Consider the following 22,023-nt stretch of genomic DNA (forward strand, 5'->3'; position numbering starts at 1 on the left):
GCACTTGTAAAATGACTACTTTTGATTTGAAATCCTTTTTGGATAACCCTTCGTGGGAGGTTTTTGACAAATGTCGTAGAGTTGATTTAATGACCTTTGCTGACCATTATTCAGTATCGATTCCGCAGAGTTTAGTTAAGGCGGAGGTTAAACAGCTAGTATTAAATGTATTTTTGGAAGAGCAGGTGCTTGTGTTACCGCTGCCTGAGTCTACTACCCCTGTAGGGGATGTTGCTGCTCCTGTAAGCCCATTGGTGTCTGATAATGAGGGAGAGGCTAAAACACCAGCCACATTGTCCCGTTTTGATCCACTCTCCCCACTGTCAAATTGTGATGCAAGGAGGGATGTCCGTTTAGGACACTTCCAACTGGAGGTGGAAGAGAGAGCCCAAATTAGGCGAGAGACTCTCCAGTTGGAGATGTGTAAAATTGAGGCAGAAAAAGAACGAGAACAACGGCAGTTGGAGATGTGTAAAATTGAGGCAGAAAAAGAACGAGAACAAAGGCAGTTGGAGTTCAAAATGCGCCAGATGGAACTGGAGGCAGAGACAGCAAGGCTAGCCTTCGTTCCTACTGTGCTGTTTGTGAGCCGTCCTCACCTGCTGTGTCCTCAAACACGTTTGACATTAGTAGGCAGATTGCCTTAGTACCTTTGTTCAGAGAGTCAGAGGTTGACTCCTATTTTTGTGTATTTGAGCGTATAGCCGTAGCATTGAAATGGCCTGAAGAGGTTTGGTGCCTATTACTTCAGTGTAAATTAACTGGTAAAGCCCACCTAGAGGACAGTTTGAATTATGAAGTGGTCAAAGCTACTGTTCTTCGTGCCTATGAGCTTGTGCCTGAGGCATACCGACAGAGATTTAGGTCTCATAGAAAGTCTTCTAGTAAGACTTATGTGTAATTTGCTAGAGACAAGGGAAATCTGTTTGATCAATGGCATGCTGCTAGTAAGGTAACTGATTTCAACTCTCTCCGGGAGTTAATCTTGTTGGAAGAGTTTAAAAATTGCTTACCCGAACGCATTGTAGTTTACCTAAACGAACAGAAAGTATCCTCCCTGGCAGAAGCGTCTGTGTTGGCAGACGAGTTTGTGTTGACGCACAAGAGTGTGTTTTCGGCTCAAACTGAGAGTAGAGCCACCGAGTTTCCTACTTTTAGCCCTAGTCGGCCAGCAGTAGTATATCAAGCACGCCAGAAGAATGAGCGTCCCTGTTTCTATTGTCATAAAGTAGGACATATGATTAATGATTGCTTCCTGCTTAAACGCAAACAAGGGATGCCTCTTCGTGCCAAGCCACCAACAGGTGTTGCTCTAATTCGTACGGTTGTGAGGTCTGCAACAAAACAGGTGCCTCAGGGTAACTGTAGTTTGAAAGTCTCAGTCCCCGACCGCAGTTATGAACCATTCATTTTCGAGGGGTTTGTGTCCCTAACGAATGACGAAGCGTCTCAGCGTCCGGTTAAAATCCTTAGAGATACTGGTGCGGCGCAGTCGTTTATATTGTCTGATGTGTTGCCCTTATCTGACGATACATACTGTGGTTCCAGTGTGTTAGTGCAGGGTATTGAAATGGGTTTTGTCCCAGTGCCATTGCACTTTGTGAAAGTACACTCTGAGTTAATCAGTGGAATATTCAGAGTGGGGGTACGTCCTATGTTGCCAGTGAAAGGTGTGACCTTTATAATGGGTAACGATATTGCCGGAGGAAAGGTAGTACCCGTATTAGAAGTATTGGATAAAGGTGACCACTCTCTCTCGAATGAGCTGGCACAGAGTTATCCACATGTGTTCCCCGCTTGTGCTGTCACTCGTGCTCAGGCACTACAAGAGGGTGACGTGATAGATTTGTCGAACACTGTTCTGTTCAAAGAGGTTGATCAAGAAGATGGATTGTGTGATATCTCTGAGAAGCTGATCACCTCTGACAAACAGCCCAGGAAAGAATCAAAGAACGTTGAATTATTGCTGAGGCAATACAGTTACCAGTCACTCGTGAGCAGCTGATTGCTAACCAAAAGGTTGACAACAAGCTTGCTAAATGTTTTTCTAGTGTTGTCTCATTGGAAGATGTGAAGAAGAAGAACGTGGCTTACTTCATTGATGGTAATCTCCTCATGCGTAAATGGAAATCCCATGTTGACGCGGATGGAGATTGGAATGCTGTTTACCAAATAGTGATTCCTACAGCCTTTCGACAAAATGTGTTATCCCTTGCTCATGATCATCAATGGTCTGGTCATTTAGGAATCACAAACTTATGATCGGATCCTTCGACATTTCTTTTGGCCGGGTTTAAAACAAGATGTGGCTCAGTTCTGTCGGACATGCCACACATGTCAGATAACAGGAAAACCAAATCAGGTTATTCCTCCCGCTCCTCTTTGTCCCATACCTGTCATAGGTGAACCATTCGAGCATGTGGTGGTTGATTGTGTCGGACTGTTACCGAAGACAAAATCGGGTAACCAGTTTTTGTTAACGATAATGTGTATGGCTACAAGATACCCCGAGGCCATTCCTCTGAGAAGGATTACAGCGCCGGTAGTGAGTAAAGCCTTAATAAAATTCTTCACGACATTCGGGTTACCTAAGGTGGTACAAAGCGATCAAGGTACCAATTTCCTATCCAAGCTCTTCAAGCAGGTGTTAAAATCCTTGTCAATTACGCACCGTGTGTCAAGCGCCTATCACCCAGAGTCTCAGGGTGCGCTTGAAAGATGGCATCAGACACTGAAGTCTATGCTACGTAAATATTGTTTGGAATCTGAGAAAGATTGGGATGAGGGAGTTCCTCTAGTTTTGTTTGCTGCTCGTGAAACTGTGCAGGAGTCCCTAGGTTTCAGCCCGGCTGAACTGGTGTTTGGGCACACAGTGAGAGGACCAATGAAAGTCCTTAAAGAACAGTTCTTGTCCCAAGAGTTGTGTACCAGAGATGAGAATGTGTTGGACTAAGTTAGTCGCTTTCGTGAGCGCCTACACCAAGCTTGTGCTCTCGCAAAGGAAGCTCTGTCTTCCTCACAGAGGAGCATGATTAGACACTATGATTTCTGTATGTTTTGCAAGGTTGTTGCTTTGTTGTGAGTATTCATTGAAATACTGTAGTCGCAACCCCTAGGGTTGCTCTTTTAAGGGTGGGAGTGTTACGGATACAGTTATCCTGTGTGTGTGTATCCTGTGTGTGTGTTTCTTTTCTCTCCTTCTCCCCTCACAGGTGAAAATCATCACTCCCCAATCAGTCAACAATCAATCATCAATCAGAAGACACACCTCCTCCTATTTCCTACCCTATCACAGTTCCTTCCCCATGGTTTAAAAACCCCATCATTTGTTTGCTCTAGAGCTCAATCTCTCTGTAAATGCCATGTCTGTAGGTCTCTGTGTTTCACTCTCGCTTTGTGTCTTAACCTCTCTTTTGTTTGAGCACCTCCATAGCACTTTGTCATCACCTGTGAGTATTGTTTTTGGTTATGGTGTTTGTTTGTTGCTGGTGGGAAAAGGGGGAAACCAAGACAAGTCGCCCATGGGCATACACTACCCGTAGGTGAACTTTGTTAAATACACTAGTTAGAACTGGGCGGACCACCCACTGTATTTTTGGTTAGTTAGTTAGCTGTTGTTAAAGTAGGCTAGTCTAGCTTAGGGGTGTTTTTGTATATTTATTGTTTCTTTCCTTGGGTCCAGCTCAGCCCCTTTTCTTGCTTCCCCCCCATTACCGTGTGTTTATAAATAAACCTGGAGTTTGACGGTAGATTTCTGTTGTCGTGGTTATTTCGTTCACACTTTTACTTTGTCACAATAATAATTTGCATGAGTTATGTTACGGGTCTCATTACCATCCCCCCTAGACTGTCGGGCCAAAAGGGATTCGTAACACATACGTATATACTGTACTCTATATCATCGACTGCATCCTTATGTAATACATTTATCACTAGCCACTTTAACTGTGCCACTTTGTTTACATACTCATCTCATATACTGTACTCGATACCATCTACTGTATCTTGCCTATGCTGCTCTGTACCATCACTCATTCATATATCCTTATGTACATATTCTTTATCCCCTTACACTGTATAAGACAGTAGTTTTGGAATTGTTAGTTAGATTACTTGTTGGTTATTACTGCATTGTCGGAACTAGAAGCACAAGCATTTCGCTACACTCGCACTAACATCTGCTAACCATGTGTATGTGACAAATAAAATTTGATTTGATTTGGATTTGATTTGAAGTATTTAAACAGCTGCCGACTGAATGTTCCTGTGTACATCTTCTTTCCTCGAAGGTTTCAGAGTTTCTAACCATTTCGTACTTTTCAGCTCACGCTGTCCGTGTACTGGTCTTGTAGAGTCTAACCATTCGTGACGTCCAACCATTCGTGATGTCCGGTTGACACCGTTCCGCCTGCTTGGTCTGATGTACATTTTGTCACGCACTCTGGAAAAAGGGGCATTCCATGACGCCGACATACTGTCTGTGCTCACATGGGTGTGGTCACTAACTGGTTTTAAGACTTCATATGAAAACAATTATCTCATTTAGAAGGCTGACATCACATCTTCTCACAAATAGTTTCATATTTAATCATATTAGTTCCACAACATCTGGATGTGAATTTGATCACCGAGAGATATACACATTCAGAGATACAGTCATGTTCTACTGGCCTTAGTTACATCACAAATTAGTAATGAATTCGACATGATTGATCTTTAGGTACCCACGGACCCTTCCAACTGTTTGGATTACAGAAATATTGTTTCATTATCCAACCTTGGATGTCACAGTACTACAAAATCTCTCTGTTGTAATTAATGAATTTTTAACTTCCCTTTCATTGTGTGGGAGAGAGAGAGTTCCTGTAGGTATTTATGACCATCATAAAATGGCCAACTTCACCTCTCTCCCCCTCTGCAGGAGGGGGGGGGGAATCTGGCACCTATGAAATTATGACACCATTCTACTGCTAATGTTTGTCTATGGAGATTGCATGGATGTGTGCTCGATTTTATACACCTGTCAGCAAAGGGCGTGGCTGAAATAACTAAATCCACTCATTTGAAGGGGTATCCACATACGTTTGTGTATATAGTGTATATTGTCAACAATGAGTTGTGCCGGTGCATGATCCATCCATACAGCTAACGTTACAGCTTTGTTGGCTTGTAGCTAGCTAACGTTACTGGCTAACTTTATTTGGCTAGCTAACTGGCAATAGCAGCCAAGGACATTCGCTATCTTATTTGTGCTTATTTCAGGCAAGTGTCAAGTCTCAATACCAACAGTTACACAGATGACTTCAGCCATGTGAAAACCCTTCCATAGCAAAATATAGCTAACTTCCTGTTCTTGTAGCTTGCCTCTCATCCGACTGGAGTTGGCTAGCTACTATAGCTGTTGCTGCACAACCCAAGTGATTTGATTAGGTTTTAGAACTCTGAGATTCATCTGAAAAAAATCTAGGATTGTCAGAAATGCTACAAAAAGTTAGCACATCGTAGGTTCTTAAAAAATGAGCATGTGAGAGCGATTTAAATGATACATTTAATAAAAAGTGTTGCACATACAAACTTAATCAGTCTGAAAGGTGGCAAGTCTAATGGTTACTTTATGGACCCTGTCGCCTCGTTATAACCCAGTGTCTAGAATTTGAGAAAGGAATGGGCAAAAAGTGGTCCGACAACCATAATGACGACCCTGTCAAATATCCATTATAGTGGTTCTCGGTAACGGCTGGACACATCATGACAAGAGGCGGGAAGTGTGTTGTGTACCTTGTTTTCATCTACATTGGTGTCATATTGGCTTAGATGTGATGGTAGGGAGATTTTATTTAACATTGAGCTTCAAGTTACCAATGCATATACTATTGTAGGGGCTATCATTCCCACAATAATCATTGGTGTGTACAGATTTACCATATCTGACATCTGATACATCTAAAGACATACTTCTATGTAGAATATTTATCTGCTTCTAATGACGAGATGGGTTCAAATCGGGTTTTTTCAAATACTTTGAGCATTTGATTGAGGCTGCCTGTAACGGGTGTCGTCGGAAGGATGAGACCAAGGCGCAGCGTTCTTTGAGTTCCACATAATTTAATAATGAAGTGAAACTTTTAGGAAAAACAAAACAATAACGAATACAATGACCGAACAGCTTTGTTGTGCCAACTACCTGCGCACAACCGAAAGAACAAGATCCCACACTGAAGGAGGGGAAAAAGCTACCTAAGTATGATTCCCAATCAGAGACAACGATAGACAGCTGTCCCTGATTGAGAACCATACCTGGCCAAACACAAAGAAATAGAAAACATAGAAACATGAACATAGAATACCCACCCTAGTCACATCCTGGCCTAACCAAAATAGAGAATAAAAACCTCTCTATGGCCAGGGCGTGACACTGCCTGCACTGGCAGCTGGGCAGGGTTTTCACTTTTGGGACTATTCCAATCTTCTGTAGCACCAGACAAACTCAAAGGAAACAATACTATTTGAACTCAGGTCTGATAATGACATCAGATGTAGAATTAGACAGACATATTAAAGGGACAGTGCAATATCAAAACTAAAATTGTGAAAATTATGATAATGCCCTTTTTGTGTAAGATCTGCTTGGAAACAAATGCTGGAATTTAAACCTATTCGGTGGGATTGAGTTTTTGGCCCAGATCATGACAGCACAATCTGTTTATTCTGACCAGTGACCAGTCATCTTTTATTTGCATATATATCCTCCTACCATGGAGGGGTAAGCGGGTAGGCTGATTAAAAACCTAGCATTTGCCCAATACAATTGCTAAGTAGTCAAGACTATCGGTAAAGGGTTTGGCTTCTGAGACCGCTTGGAAATTAATCATAATCACCTAAGCTTTATTCAAATATAAAGTTTGAGAGGAATAAAACAGTGAGCTGACATTCCCTTTTTATCTATGCATTGTTGGCAGGCCCACATTATTGGAGCAATGCAGGTCCTGTTTTGGACGTAAGTAAAAGCCCTTCCATGATAAAGGCTACCTGTCCATTCCTATCATGAAACGAGAGATGAGAACCTCTGTGAATTCTGGTGAACCTCGTATTTAGAAGTTATCTGTAACCTGTAAAAATGGCTTGTTTTCTGTTTATTTAACAAAAATGTATTAGAAAGATTCACCTTCCTGGTTTTATTGTGACAACGTCCCTGTCGCGTTTGCAATGCAACTTCTGGAAATGTGTGAATGAGATCTGATCTGTAAAATGGTTCCGATTATATTCATAAAACATAGGCATAGGGAGGAGTACAACAGTGAGTGGACATTCTCCCCTTCTCTTTATATTGAATCTTTGTCCAGCTACTGTGAAAAGTTTGGATGTGCATAAAATCGCCCCCATAGTCTGCGTTGTTTTAATATTATATGCCAACGGGGAGAAATTATGGTGCCTGTAAGTGTGACATAGCCTATTTGTTGTTTTGTTTAGTTTAGAATTTGATTAGAATTACTCATTCTCTTTTTAGGCCTTATCAATAATGTATTTAAACTTGCTTATTGACAATATTTGGCATGTCCATGCTCAGCCATATTGCAATTTACAGTAGGCCTAGCCCTTATATCAGTGTGAATGCTATTGAAGCCATGCACTTACTAGATCCATGTGGACTGCAAATGGGTTCAACTTAACACATTTGGCAAAGATTCTGTTGGTCTACATTTTGTTATTTCATTTCTGTAAGCCATTTAACAAACGTTAGTGGACTAATATTGGAATTGGACTTTATTCCAAGGCAATACATAACATTCCGTAAATACACAACTTACACATATTTCGCCTTGTAGCACGTTTTGATTGGCTAGTAAGGGGCCAAGCTTCGACACACCCACAACTTGTTCATTCATCAAACCAAGACCATTCACGCCAACGCCAGCAAGTGTGCCAATAATTGTGATTGTGAAAATATAAAAAAGATTTCTGACACACCACTGAACCTATAGCACTACCACCTGATCTTAGATTTACCCTTGAGTTAGGTTTGTTAAAATAGAGCCCATAGATTCTCACTCAATTAGGATCAATATTTTAGAAGGGAGGAGAAGTTGTTTACAGTAGCAGTTAGAAAAGTTCAGTAGTTCTGTTTTACACACTAGAGGTGCGCGGCTATAGCCCATCTGCAACTGCCCGACTATATCTGATAAAGTGAAAATCTGAGGCCTGCACCCAACCCAAACCAGCAAATATAGAAAATGCAATATAGACTACAGTCAAAGACTGCAGAAATATATATTTGTTTACTTTTCTGACAATCCCTTTATTTTCAACTTTCTCAGCTTGGTCTTATTGAATTAAACTTCAACAATGTCATTTTGCCTCTGTGGATTGACTTGAACTTTTTCGGCCCTTCCTAAAAGCATTATTTGGTGATTGGCTGTGTGGGCTATTTGGCTCACATGTACAATTAAATCCTGAGGTTTAGGCGTATGCAGTAATACAAGACAGCCTAAAGTAATTCAAGAAAAACCTCAATGTAGCCTATATAAATAACACAATAATTATACATTTATGACATTTTTAAGGTATTGTTTCTCTTTATTCAACCCTTCCGTCACCCACCCTGTTACAGGTGTGTACTGGAGGCGAAGTCAGGTGCAGGAGAGCAGAGTATAGTAAACAGGCGCAGGTTTTTATTCCAGTCCAAACGAAAGCACATAAGTACAGAAACATGCCCAAAACACGGAACATGAACAAAAGTCTGGCGCGTGATAATACCCACATAACATAAAACAATTTCACACAAAGACATGGAGGGGAACAGAGGACTAAATACATTCAGTGTGATTAGGGAATGAAAACCAGTTGTGTATGGAACAAGACAAAACAAATGGAAATATGAAAAATGGAGCGGCGATGGCTAGAAAGCCGGTGACGTCGATCGCCGAAGGAGAGGGGCCGACTTCGGCGGAAGTCGTGACACGCCTTCCCTTCAGCCACATAATATGTAATGACCCTAAACCTGTCTGTCTCACGGATATATCCTCTAGGACGGCGGGTTATGAGTCAACCCACTCATCACTAATCACTAATACACACAGCTTACAAGAGCACCCGTCTGGTAAATGTCACTCATTTTATGCCGGTCCTGTACACATAACATTACAAAAACAGGTGGGGCCCTCTTACAAATCACTATTGCCTGCCTTGAAACACTTTCAACACAGTTTAGTAAATTGAATAGTTGGCGGCTTTGAATGTTGATTTTAGGGCCCCCACACCCTGCTGAGATATACTGAATTATTCCTCTCTCACACTGACTCTCTCTCTCTTTCTCTCTCCCTCTGTCTCTCCCTCTGTCTCTCCCTCTCACTCTCTCTCAGCTGATGGCATTGGATGCTGATGAGGGGTTAAACGGTCTGGTGACCTATGAGATCCTTGCCGGAGCGCAGGGTGTTTTCATCATCAATAACCGCACTGGACGAATCACCATCGCACCCGGGATAGCCCTTAGCGTGGGCCTTTCTTACGCCCTCACAGTGAAGGCTGCGGACAATGCACCAGAGATCCAGAGAAGGTACATTAATTTCATACATTCATTTTTATATCTGTTTGTTCTTTCAGCCTTTATTTTGCTCAATTACACCTTTCATTTATGAATGTGTTTATAAAAAAATTACTGTATATTAATATCTATGGATTATTTAGGTGATGTTTGATGTAAAATCTTGTTTCTTACTCCGTTTTTTCATTTTTCTGACTTCTTCAGTTGGCCAAGTATTCAATTATTCATTAAGTCAGGATTTCATACGTATTCATCCATCTTATTTAGTCGTTGCTCCATCAGATTGTTTATTCCTACTGTACAGTCACTTGTAGGTCTATTCAATTCATGCATATAGAATCAATGTATTCTTTATTGAATGTGCATATTGAGTAATGTATCCGCTGTGATTGAAGTTGTGAATAGTAAGAGGAATGGTATGAAAACATATTTGACTGGCTGTTGAGACAAACTGTTTAGAATCAAGTATCAGATGGCCTCATTCTTACAGACATTAGAAATACATCTTTTTCATGTATTTCTCTTCATTTTCAACTAATCATTGATATAATGGTGTGTTGCTTTTTATGTAATTAATAGCCTCATATTCCTGTTGGCAAGTAGCAAGTGACTAGCAAACTCTTGTGAAAGTTTATACGGACTATCTTAGCCTAGGCTAAAAGCTCAAACTTTACGTCAGTATTGGAGTTTTGAACAGAAAGAGGTGACTGCTGCAGTAGAATGGGTTTTGCTGAAGATAGTTTGCCATGACTGGGTCAGACTGTGCAAACACAAATCTATTGGCCTTGGCAAACAGTGCCTCTGTGTGCATACTGTTCAGCAGCTTTTTCAAGTTGACACATGCAGGCTACCGGTTGGAAACAGAAGCACTTTCTTCATGATAGCTCCTTGTTTCTGTAAGGGCTTTCAATATGCTATATTCAATATCATATTTAGCTTACTGTATTTGAGGGCACGGCTCCCTCCTCATTGGCTTGTTCACCTACCTTCATCAGCCTCTTTAAGCATGATGTCCTTGTTGGATGCCAGGAAACCCATGACAACCTTCAATTCCCTGATGAACCACCAATGTACTATTACACTTGTGCTCTAATATATTGGTACCCTTGCATGATTCACAATTTTTCAATAAGTTTAAATTGAAAAAGTTTTGGTGTTCACGCATGTATATGTTTGATTAACAACTGCACTGGACCAAGGAAATATTGAGTCAAAAAATGGCCAGGACTAAATGATTCAGAATTCAAATTAATTTGGTTGGAGACAGGTGATTCTTGTTTACTTTGTAATGTTTCTCACCTGTGGTAATTTGGAGGTGCCTACAGGGTAGCAATAGCCATTGAACCTGAAAATCAGACCATTACCTTTACTTCCGCCCTCTTGTTGCCCTCCACCCCTCCAGGAGCTCTATCACCACGGTGTACATTGAGGTGCTGCCCCCCAACAACCAGAGCCCCCCACGATTCCCCCTCTTCATCTACAACCTGGAGGTCAGCGAGGCCATGAGGATAGGAGCCATTCTGCTCAACCTACAGGTGAGAGACACACAGCAGGGGTCAAAGGTCACATATCTAGATCGGTGGAGGTCAGGAGAGGGCAGTGTGATTACTCAGGTTGAGATCATGGAAGCATTTGAGTTTAGCAAACAGCAATTACTAAACCAGCCAGTATGGATTATCAGATGTACTGTAATATCATATGATTTAATAGATTTTAAGCATTTGTGTTGGCGGTGGAAGTAAACGCATCCTTGATTTCTATCTTCTGTTCTTGTTGTTTTTCATAGGCCACAGACAGAGAGAATGACCCAATCACATACCAGATTTTGAGTGGGGATACCCAGCAAGTCTTCAACCTCTCTAAAACGTAATATGGATGGATGGATGATTCAGAATAGCATATGTGCCTTGTCTTGTTTCAGTCCTTGAGAATGAGAAATATTAAAGTTGTTAGTATGAGTAATGATCGTTTGGAAATATTTTTTAAGGAACTATTCACAAAATGAGGCACAATTATCCTAATGAACCTCTTGTCTAGAATGTGCCCTGAGTCAATGGCCTATACAATTAACCTAACTTGTTACATTTGGACAAGGGCAAAATTCAGAACATTCACATCTGTCCCGGAGGCGGACAGGATTATGTGGATACTTTTTCTGATTGGACCTGAAGCAAAAATTACTGGGTTCACTAAAGGCTTGGTGGTACAAAAACTTAACATGAGCCAATGCCTATTATGACTTTTTAATAGGTGATTTATGTGAAACCGATGCAGATCAGCTTTGAAACTTTATAGTGAAACTATGGCTTGTTTAGGCCACAAAAATATGTGATATGTAAATAATGATGGCAGCATTAAATACAGTGCATTCAGGAAGTATTCAGACCACTTGACCTTTTCCAAATATTGTTATGTTACAGCCTTATTCTAAAATATATTTTCCAAATTGTTTTTCTCATCAATCTACACAAAATACCCCATAATGACAAAGCAAACAGATATGTTTATTTTTTAGCAAAACAATTAGAAATATATTTTACATTTACATAAGTATTCAGACCCTTTACTCAGTACTTTGTTGAACCACCTTTGGCAGCTAATACAGCCTCAAGTCTTGGGTATGACGCTAGAAGCTTGGCACACCAGTATTTTGAGAGTTTCTCCAATTCTTCCCTGCAGATCCTCTCAAGCTCTGTCAGTTTGGATGGGGATCTTCGCTGCACAGCTATTTTCAGGTCTTTCCAGAGATCGGGGTCAAGTCCGGGGTCTGGCTGGCCCACTCAAGGACATTCAGAGACTTGTACCAAGGCTACTCCTGCTATGTTTTGGCTGTGTGCTTAGGTTTGTTGTCCTATTGGAAGGTGAACCTTCACCCCAATCTGAGGTCCTGAGCACTCTGGATCAGGTTTTCATCAAGGATCTCTCTGTACTTTGCTTCGTTCATCTTCCCCTTGATCCTGACTTGTCTCCCAGTCCTTTCCGCTGAAAAACATCCGCACAGCATGATGCTGCCACCACCATACTTCCTCGTAGGGATGGTGCTAGATTTCCTCCAGACATGACGCTTGGCATTCAGGCCAAAGAGTTCAATCTTGGTTTCATCAGACCAGAGAATCTTGTTTCTCATGGTCTGAGAGTTCTTTAGGTGCCTTTTGGCAAACTCCAAGCGGGCTGTTATGTGCCTTTTTCTGAGAAGTGTCTTCCGTCTGGCCACTCTACCACGAAGGCCTGATTGGTGGAATGCTGCGGAGATGGTTGTCCTTCTGGAAGGTTCTCCTATCTCCACAGAGGAACTCTGGAGCTCGGTCAGAGTGACCATCAGGTTCTTGGTCACCTCCTGACCATGGCCCTTCTCCGTTTTCTCTGTCTCTGTTTTCTCTGTTTGGCCAGGCGGCCAGCTCTAGGAAGAGTCTTGGTGTTACCAAACTTCTTCCATTTAGGAATGATGGAGGCCACTGTGTTCTTGGGGACCTACAATGCTGCAGATATTTTTGGGTACCCTTCCCCAGATGTGTGCCTCGACACAATCCTGTCTCGGAGCTCCACGGACAATTCCTTCGACCTCATGGCTTGGTTTTTGCTCTGACTTGCACTGTCAACTCTATGACCTTATATAGACAGGTGTTTGCCTTTCCAAATCATGTCCAATCAATTGAATTTACCACAGGTGGACTCCAATCAAGTTGTAGAGACATCTCAAGGATGATCAATGTAAAAAGGATGCACCTGAGCTCAATTTCAGTCTGAATACTTCTGTATTTAAGGTATTTCTGTTTTTTGGTTTTAATACATTTGCAAACAGACAAAAAACTGTTTTGCTTTGTGATTGTGGATTATTGTGTGTAGATTGATGAGGAACATGTTATATTTAATCAATTTTAGAATAAGGCTGTAACGTAACAAAATGTGCAAAAAGGGAAGAGGTCTGAATACATTCAGAATGCACTGTATATTGAGAACAGAACAAAAACACCCTGGGTCAACTGCATCTATCATCATCCATGTTTAGAAAGCATAGCTTTATGAGCTAGCTAGTGGAAGTCCTCTACAACATCCTCCCCTATAGCCTAGAAGCACATACCGTCCTCAGCCTCACTGAGTTGTTACATGGGTCACTGTTTGAAAAAGAGAAGGAGGGGAGAAGGAGGTGGAGAAGGAGGATACAACCAGAAAGAAGATGAAAATTGTCATCAGCCACCCAGTGCCAATACAGTCTGTCAGAGCAAGGCATGGGAGAGGAGGTGGAGGGGGTGGAGTGAGAGAGGGATGGAGACGAGAGGAGAAACACCATAAAATATTTACGAGGCAAGTGCTGTTTACTGCCCCTTAAATAAACAAGGGAATAAAGTGGAAAGCGTCCCGTGCAATGGCGCCGCGGTGAGGAGACATGGGGAGACTGAAAACAAGGCACCCTTTCAGCCATTTTTTTCTCTAATTGATTAAAGCCTCTCCCAGCCATGCCAGGAAGGCTTGTTTAGGCATTGTTTCCCCCTCTTTTGTTTTAGTTTGTTTACTCTTAATCTGTCTCCATGTTGGAGCGATTGTTTGTATGAAGGGATGATTACTTTACGCAGGCCCAGTGGTGGCAGCAGTAAGAAAAGATGTGACAATATCTCCAGGACTCTGAGACATCTGTGGTTGGTACAGGAATCTCTCTCCGAGCAGATACAATTGACGTCTTCCTAAAACAAGCGCATATCCTACTGTGTCTTTTGGAGAGGTCGAATGGTTACACATTACTATAACAGCCCTCAGCAGATTTACTGTATAAGTACCCCACTGTATATTCCCCTAACCTGGCGCTGGGGGCTTCTGATGAATCGAAGGATAATTAACCTGTAATGTATGCTTGATGAGCATGCAAGATAATTATGGCATCCTAGTCAGAGCTGCTCTCTCATTTTTCAAGCCCATCCAGAATTCTTGAGGGGGATGATGGGGCGGCATAGGTTTTGTGCAGCGTAGGATGTTCAGATTCAGGCCACATATGGTGCTGGTTTGATACGGCTATATGAATAATGGGCTCCTTGGTCTATAACTCCCTCTAAATGGAGCAGGTTCCCCAGAGACATGATGAGTAGAGACAGAGAAACTCAGCCTCAGATCTTTTCCCACTTTTAGCCAAGAATAGAGAGCAAAGATCACTACAACAAGGCCTGGACACATCACCCGTATGATACACACAAAATATGCTACAGAGTCAAAGAGAGGACATACAAGTAGAATAGCAGATACCAGAGATCATATGTTCAGTACTGGGGAAAATACTTACAGGTTCATGCACACGGAAATAATCAAATATGGTCTGCAGAATCACTCACATGCAGCACGACCTTCCTACACTTGCCCTCCACTGTGTGTTAACAAGATCCTATCAATCTGACAACAGCTTCCTCTCTCTAGGATCTGCCCTGTAGCTGCTGGCCGCTATCATACGTGATCAGTGTCCTCTCAAACAGGGTCGGAGTAGAGTTCACAACTTTGAGCAGCTTGGGATGAATTCCCTTTTGTCTGAGAAGCAAAGATCATCATCATCATCATCATTATTATACTCATCATATTCAGGTTCAGCTTCACTGCTCTTTGTCCCGAGGGCTTCATTCTGTGCAGAAGATGGATTTTAGGCCTTTGTGGCCATGAGCACAACAGCTTGGCTGTGGAAGACACTGCTTTGCATTTTTATGCTGTTTGGAGAAAAATGTACTTGGCCTTGTGAACGCCAGCTCAATTGGTGGCGGAGAAATGTACGGGCCATAACTAAGAGAACTCACTTGGAAAATGGACAACTTTAATCAAGCTTGGAGCTGGTCCTCTCAGGCTGTGATGCATTGGGGGGCAGACAGACAGGCGAGGAAGTGTAGGCTCTGTAATGCCATGGCTGACCTGCCTGGTCAATGAAGCTTTAAATTATAGCCATGAGAGTGCAAGCAGAAAGGAGAAAAATGTGTAGCTGCATGTTTCCGTCTGTGTTTCCAATCGTGTGAGTGTGTTTGTGTGTGTCTGTGTGTGTGTGTGAGTGAGAAAGGGAGACAGAAAGAAAGAGGTGTGAAGAGAGAGTGTGTTCATGTCTCAAGTACACCTGCTCATTATACTGTACTGTAGCTTATCCAGCCATTGCAGATCCACTAGCGAGGAAACCAACAAATCCTGGATGGATTTAGTAGAGCATAGGTTTTGCTGTTGACTAATGCTGCTGTGTGTTGTGTGTTGTTGTCTCTCCCTCTACAGGATAGGCCTGCTGCTTTTGGGGAAGCCTCTGGACAGGGAGACAACTGACCAGTACCGTCTCATCGTCACTGCCTCTGATGGCAACCCAGGCGGGGTGAGAATCTTTTATTCAGTTAGTAAGGGTGCAACGGTACACGTACCAAACCTTCTGTATGGGGAGCTGCCTCTTGAGTAAATATGAGCAACACAAAGGAAATGTCCGGCTTTTCCATTAAAAGAGCCTATGTGCACGTTGTAATCAAAATTCTAATCCGAATTGGCACATTTCAAACTGTCCTTTTGTGAGGCGCAGCCGGGAACTAGTTCTGTACGATGGCGATTGGTGTGGATGATCCTCCAGAATTGGAGGATCTTACATCATCGTTTAAGTGTCTAGTTTGGGAAGATTTTGGGCTTCCCATTAGATTACAATGGCAATGGACAGAGAGTTGTGGATAAAACGTTAACAGTATGTTGCCACGTTCAACATGAATACCCTATGCAGCTGCCAGCACCTCAAAATTGAGCGCAAACTTGAATGCCGAAATCACCCCAGTATACCGGAACAAGACGGAAATGCAAATAAACAACAACACAACACTGTCTCCCCTCTGCATTCAAACAGCCCTTGGCAGCTGATTCTGACCGGGCCAAAGAAATTACAAGAGCGATAGCTAGGTTATGTTTATATGTTTTACAGTCTATGGTTTATAGCCGCGGATATGCGCCCAGTCTCTGTGGTTGAGAATAGGGGTTTTCAGCACCTCGTGAAAGTACTCAAGACACTTTACGAACTTCCCTCTTGCACCCATATCAGGAAACATGTAGTACACACTCTATATAAGTAAACCATAACCAAAATGTTTGCGCTTAATTAACAGCAGCAGCCCATCACGTTACCCCAGAGTGGGAGATGGACCGTGCTACAGACACGCATCTGGCACTGAAGGAAGCAGTGTCATGGTGCGTTCTAACCAAGTGGGAATTTACCACATACGACTGAGAAAAGCCACTTCAATGGCCTCCAACTGGTAATTACTAGTGGGAAACTTGTCTATCATCCTAACCACCCACTTCTCCCATAAGGTGACCTCTGACGTCACCTAAGGAAATGGCCTATATAAAAGCATTTTCGGCAGTTAAGTGCAACAACAAACATTATTTACAAAAAGCTATCTTTAAATGTGGTTTTTGAACTCTATAAATTACAAGCATGACAGCTGTACTTTTACTTTATGATTGGCAGTTTGTTGGCCATCAGCCAATCGGCGTTTCTCAACAAGTTCAAATCACATGAATCCATCCAATTGGTATTTATGACTTCACAACTGGTATATTCCCACCTCCCACATGGTTACAAACGCAACATCTGAGTGGAAACTTGAGATGCCAAACATAACAATCCTGTCACAACAGACAATGCAAGGAACATTGTGAATGCTGAACATTGTGAATGGCATTTCATTTTCCTGATGTACCGAAACCGTACTGAAACGTGATCTCAAAACCACAATATGTACTGAACTGTGGGTTTGGTGAACCGTTACACCCATGTCATTTAGGGAATTGGATGGATGGATGGATGGATGGATGGATGGATTGATTGGTTGATTGATTGATTGACACAATTTCTTGGAAGGTCTGAATTCCGATGATTTATACTAAGATCACAGCTAGGATACATGCCTTTATAGTTATTTCCTTGAAGCTCATGCTAGGTCTTCAGAGATAGATAGACATGCACTTTACTGTGAGAAGACAATCCTATACAGTGTTAAAGGGATACTTCAGGATTTTGGCAATGAGGCCCTTTATCTACTTCCCCAGAGTCCGATTAACTAATTGATACCATTTTTATGTCTCTGTGTCCAGTATGGAGGACATTAGAGGTAGTTTCACGATGCTAACTAGCGTGAAAGACAGCATTTTCTAAAAAGACAATATGATGGTAGAGGAGGACAGAGGGAGAAAATGAGGCTACACAATGGACAGAGAGAAAGTCAGAGTGGGAGTGACAGACCAATAAAGAGGCAGAGAGAGAGTGGTGCCCTGACCTCAGAATAAGGTGACCAGCTCTGGCCCTCTGTGTACTAATGTTGATTAAAGGATTGTAAGCACTGTTCCCTCTAAGCTGCGTGTGTGTGTGGGCGCAGCTCCCCTGGGACTGCCACGCAGACTAAATATTATTGAACTTCACTCAACTTTCTAGAGCAGTGGTCATCAACCTGACGATTGCGATGGACTGGTCGATCTCCAAGGCATTCCTAGTCGATCGCCAAACATTTCTGTAAAAAACCCAACTATAAAGCCATGTGTTCATATTTTTTTATCAGTCTCGGGCTGTTGGCGGTAGGTTCACCGGATTCAGCTTCCCTGCATGCCGGGTAGGCAACTGTTGACATTTTTAACCATGTGTCTGAAAGTACAAACTCTGCCTTCCCTGCGGGCCGGAGAGCAAATCAAGTGCACTATAGGCCTACCGCTGGCCAATCGGATGGCTCAGATGACCATTTATGCAGGAACTAGCAGGTATAAAAGAAAGCTACAGTAAAGTTGATACTGGAAGACTTCAAAACGTTTAAAACCATGACTAGAGAGAGACTGTCAGCGAATACACCAAAGAGCTGCTGTTTTTATGAGTGAGTTCATGGTTGTCCTTACCCAGCACTGTCAACACTTTGTATTCAACACTTTTCTAAGTCATAAAATGCACGTTCTTCCTATTTCCATTCAGCGCTACAACAAGCACTGCAGCAGTAATGAATGAGTAGGAAAGTGTACTCAAATCAAATCAGTTTATTTGTCACGTGCACCGAATACAACCTTACAGTGAAATGCTTACTTACAGGCTTTCACCAACTTTGCAATTTAAAAAAATATATACTGTAACTATAGGCTTGCATTGTTGTTATTATTATTTTTTATTTATTTGACTAGGCAAGTCAGTTAAGAACAAATTCATTTTTTCAATGACGGCCTAGGAACAGTGGGTTAACTGCTTCGTTAACTGCTGCGTTCAGGGGCAGAACGACATATTTGTACCTTGTCAGCTCAGGGATTTGAACTTGCAACCTTCCGGTTACTAGTCCAACACTCTAACCACTATGGGTGGGCCTGGGAGGGCATAGGCCAACCCATTTGGGAGCCAGGCATGCCCACTGGGGAGCCAGGCCCAGCCAATCAGAATGAGTTCATTACAGACAGAAATACTCCTGAGTTTCATCAGCTGCCTGGGTGGCTGGTCTCAGACAATCCTGCAGGTGAAGAAGCCTGATGTGGTGGTCCTTGGCTGGCGTGGTTACACATGGTCTGCGGTTGTGAGGCCGGTTGTATGTACTGCCAAATTCTCTAAAAAGTTGTTTGAGGTGGCTTATGGTAAAGAAATTGACATAAAATTATCTGGCAACAGCTCTGGTGGACATTACTACAGACAGCATGCCAATTGCACGCTCCCTCAAAACCTGAGACATCTGTGGCATTCTGTTGTGTGACAAAACGGCATATTTTAGTAGCCTTTTATTGTCCCCAGCACAAGTTGCACCTGCGTAAGGATCATGCTATTTAATCAGCTTTTTGATATGCCACACCTGTCAGGTGGATGGATTATCTTGTCAAAGGATAAATGCTCAATAACAGGGATGTAAACTAATTTGTGCACAACATTTGAGAGAAATAAGCTTTTTGTGCATATGGAACATTTCTGGGATACTTTATTTCAGTTCATAAAACATCGGACCAACACTTTACATGTTGTGTTTATATTTTGGTCAATAAAATAAAAAAATGGCCCAAACAACAATGCATTGGCAGGGAAATTCAAGCAAAGCCAATATGAGGTGATAATGTATTGGACCTATAGCTTACTGCACAAACCTCATTTCTATAGTACTGTTTTTAATTGGTTAATGTTGCACATTATTACATTTTTTAAAGTAATGTAAAAAAAAATCTGAGGTAGATCTCGGCTTGCATTTTCACTCAGTGATCTTGACTCATAAGGTTGGTGACCACGGTTTTCCCTGTTAACACTATCACGTGTCCCTTTACTGTGGCAATTGTGATCTAATCAACGCAATATTAGCTACTTTCAATGCAACATACCAAAACTAACTATGTAAGAAATGTTGTTGTAGGCAAAACGCATAGGAGTAGGATTTTAATGCACTGGCATGCACGACTCAGCCCATACTCTACACAGACCAGTGTGGTATAACCAATTAGAGCTGCAGTAAACCTATTCTCAGAAAAAAAAGAAACGTCCCTTTTTCAGGACCCTGTCTTTCAAAGATAATTCGTAAAAATCTAAATAACTTCACAGATCTTCATTGTAAAGGGTTTAAACACGGTTTCCCATGCTTGTTCAATGAACCATAAACAATTAATGAACATGCACCTGTGGAACAGTCGTTAAGACACTAACAGCTTACAGACGATAGGCAATTAAGGTCACAGTTATGACTGTGAGACGCCTACAGGGAGACAGGACGGACAGCTGATTGTCCTCGCTGTTGCAGACCACATGTAACACCTGCACAGGATCGGTACATCCGAACATCACACCTGCAGGACAGTTACAGGATGGCAACAACAACTGCCCGAGTTACACCAGGAACGCACAATCCCTCCATCAGTGCTCAGACTGTCCGCAATAAGCTGAGAGAGGCTGGACTGAGGGCTTGTAGACCTGTTGTAAGGCAGGTCCTCAACAGAAAGCACAGGCCTATGGGCACAAACCCACATCGCTGGACCAGACAGAACTGGCAAAAAGTGGTCTTCATTGACGAGTTTTGGTTTTGTCTCACCAGGGGTGACGGTCGGATTCATGTTTTTTGTCGAAGGAATGAGCGTTACACCGAGGCCTGTACTCGATTTGGAGGTGGAGGGTCCATCATGGTCTGGGGCGGTGTGTCACAGAATCATTGGACTTAGCCTGTTGTCATTGCAGGCAATCTCAACGCTGTGCGTTACATGGAAGACATCCTCCTCTCTCATGTGGTACCCTTCCTGCAGGCTCATGACCCTCCAGCATGACAATTCCACCAGCCATACTGCTCGTTCTGTGCGTGATTTCCTGCAAGACAGGAATGTCAGTGTTCTGCCATGGCCAGCGAAGAGCCCGGATCTAAATCCCATTGAGCACGTCTGAGACCTGTTGGATCAGAGGGTGAGAGCTAGGGCCATTCCCCCCAGAAATGTCTGGGAACTTGCAGGTGCCTTGGTGGAAGAGTCGGGTAACATCTCACAGCAAGAACTGGGAAATCTGGTGCAGTCCATGAGGAGGAAATGCACTGCAGTACTCAATGCAGCTGGTGGCCACACCAGATACTGACTGTTACTTTTGATTTTGACCCCCCCCCCTTTGCTCAGGGACACATTATTCCATTTCTGTTAGTCACATGTCTATGGAACTTGTTCAGTTTATGTCTCAGTTGTTGAATCTTGTAATGTTCATACAAATATTTACACATGTTAAGTTTGCTGAAAATAAATGCAGTTGACAGTGAGAGGACTTTTTTGTTGCTGAGTTTATATGCACATTTCATGCAGCTATTTCCATGTTAAAATGTTACAGGATGTATTTTCTCCATTGTTTTTGATGGTAGGCCACTCTGGTAGGTCTACAGTAGGATAAGATAGATACAGTAGCCTACTTGGCCACTGTTAAAACTATTAACTTAATACCGATACAGCCTCAGTGTTCACAGTAAACGTACGCAAATTCAAGTTTGCGCTCAACAGACCTGAAATTTGCTCAGTGCCAGATTTTTTATTTTGAAGGAACATTGATTGCAAGGACCCTGATCTAAAATCAGTTGCAAACGTGTGTGTGTGTGTCTGTGTTTGTGTGTGTGTGTGTGTGTTCTTGCATGTGTCTGTTACGATGGAGTCCCCATGGGAACAGGAAAATTACTGTCTGACCCTGCAGCCCATCAGGAGGTGCAGTCACAAAGGGAAGAGAGGGGTGGACAGGCTGAGAGAAATACAAAAAGATGTCTAATAGACTGAGAAACAGTAGAATAGGAGATTATGGTGTTAGATTTATAGAGTGGGAGAGATTGTGTGCAATTGATGAGAGAGAGATATATACACTACAGTCGCCATTCTGGGATGCAGTTATCCCCTTCTCCAAAAACATAGCAAAACGACATCTGTTTCAGTAGCTATAGCTAGTTAACTATCTAGCTAGGTGTCATCATCTTAAATATCCCTAGTTAAAAAATAAGACAATTTTCGGATTTGGTTGATGATGGTCGGACCCGGTCTGGCCAAGTCAC

The 22,023-nt window shown here is 42.4% G+C and overlaps 1 protein-coding gene across 5 annotated transcripts in view; it reads left to right on the top strand.

Annotated features, from left to right (window-relative positions):
• The window catches only part of LOC112253027 (protocadherin-15), a 285,586-nt gene that overhangs the window by 143,692 nt on the left and 119,871 nt on the right, over positions 1-22,023 (top strand). For all 5 annotated transcript variants that reach the window (XM_042323590.1, XM_042323591.1, XM_024424885.2 and 2 more), the window contains 4 exons: positions 9,360-9,553; positions 10,944-11,076; positions 11,328-11,407; positions 15,770-15,863. In XM_042323590.1, coding sequence (XP_042179524.1) covers positions 9,360-9,553; positions 10,944-11,076; positions 11,328-11,407; positions 15,770-15,863 — 501 coding nt within the window. The remainder of the gene's footprint in view (positions 1-9,359; positions 9,554-10,943; positions 11,077-11,327; positions 11,408-15,769; positions 15,864-22,023) is intronic.

The sequence above is a fragment of the Oncorhynchus tshawytscha genome, linkage group LG06 (assembly GCF_018296145.1).
Source record: "Oncorhynchus tshawytscha isolate Ot180627B linkage group LG06, Otsh_v2.0, whole genome shotgun sequence".
NCBI classification, from domain to species: Eukaryota; Metazoa; Chordata; class Actinopteri; order Salmoniformes; family Salmonidae; genus Oncorhynchus; species Oncorhynchus tshawytscha.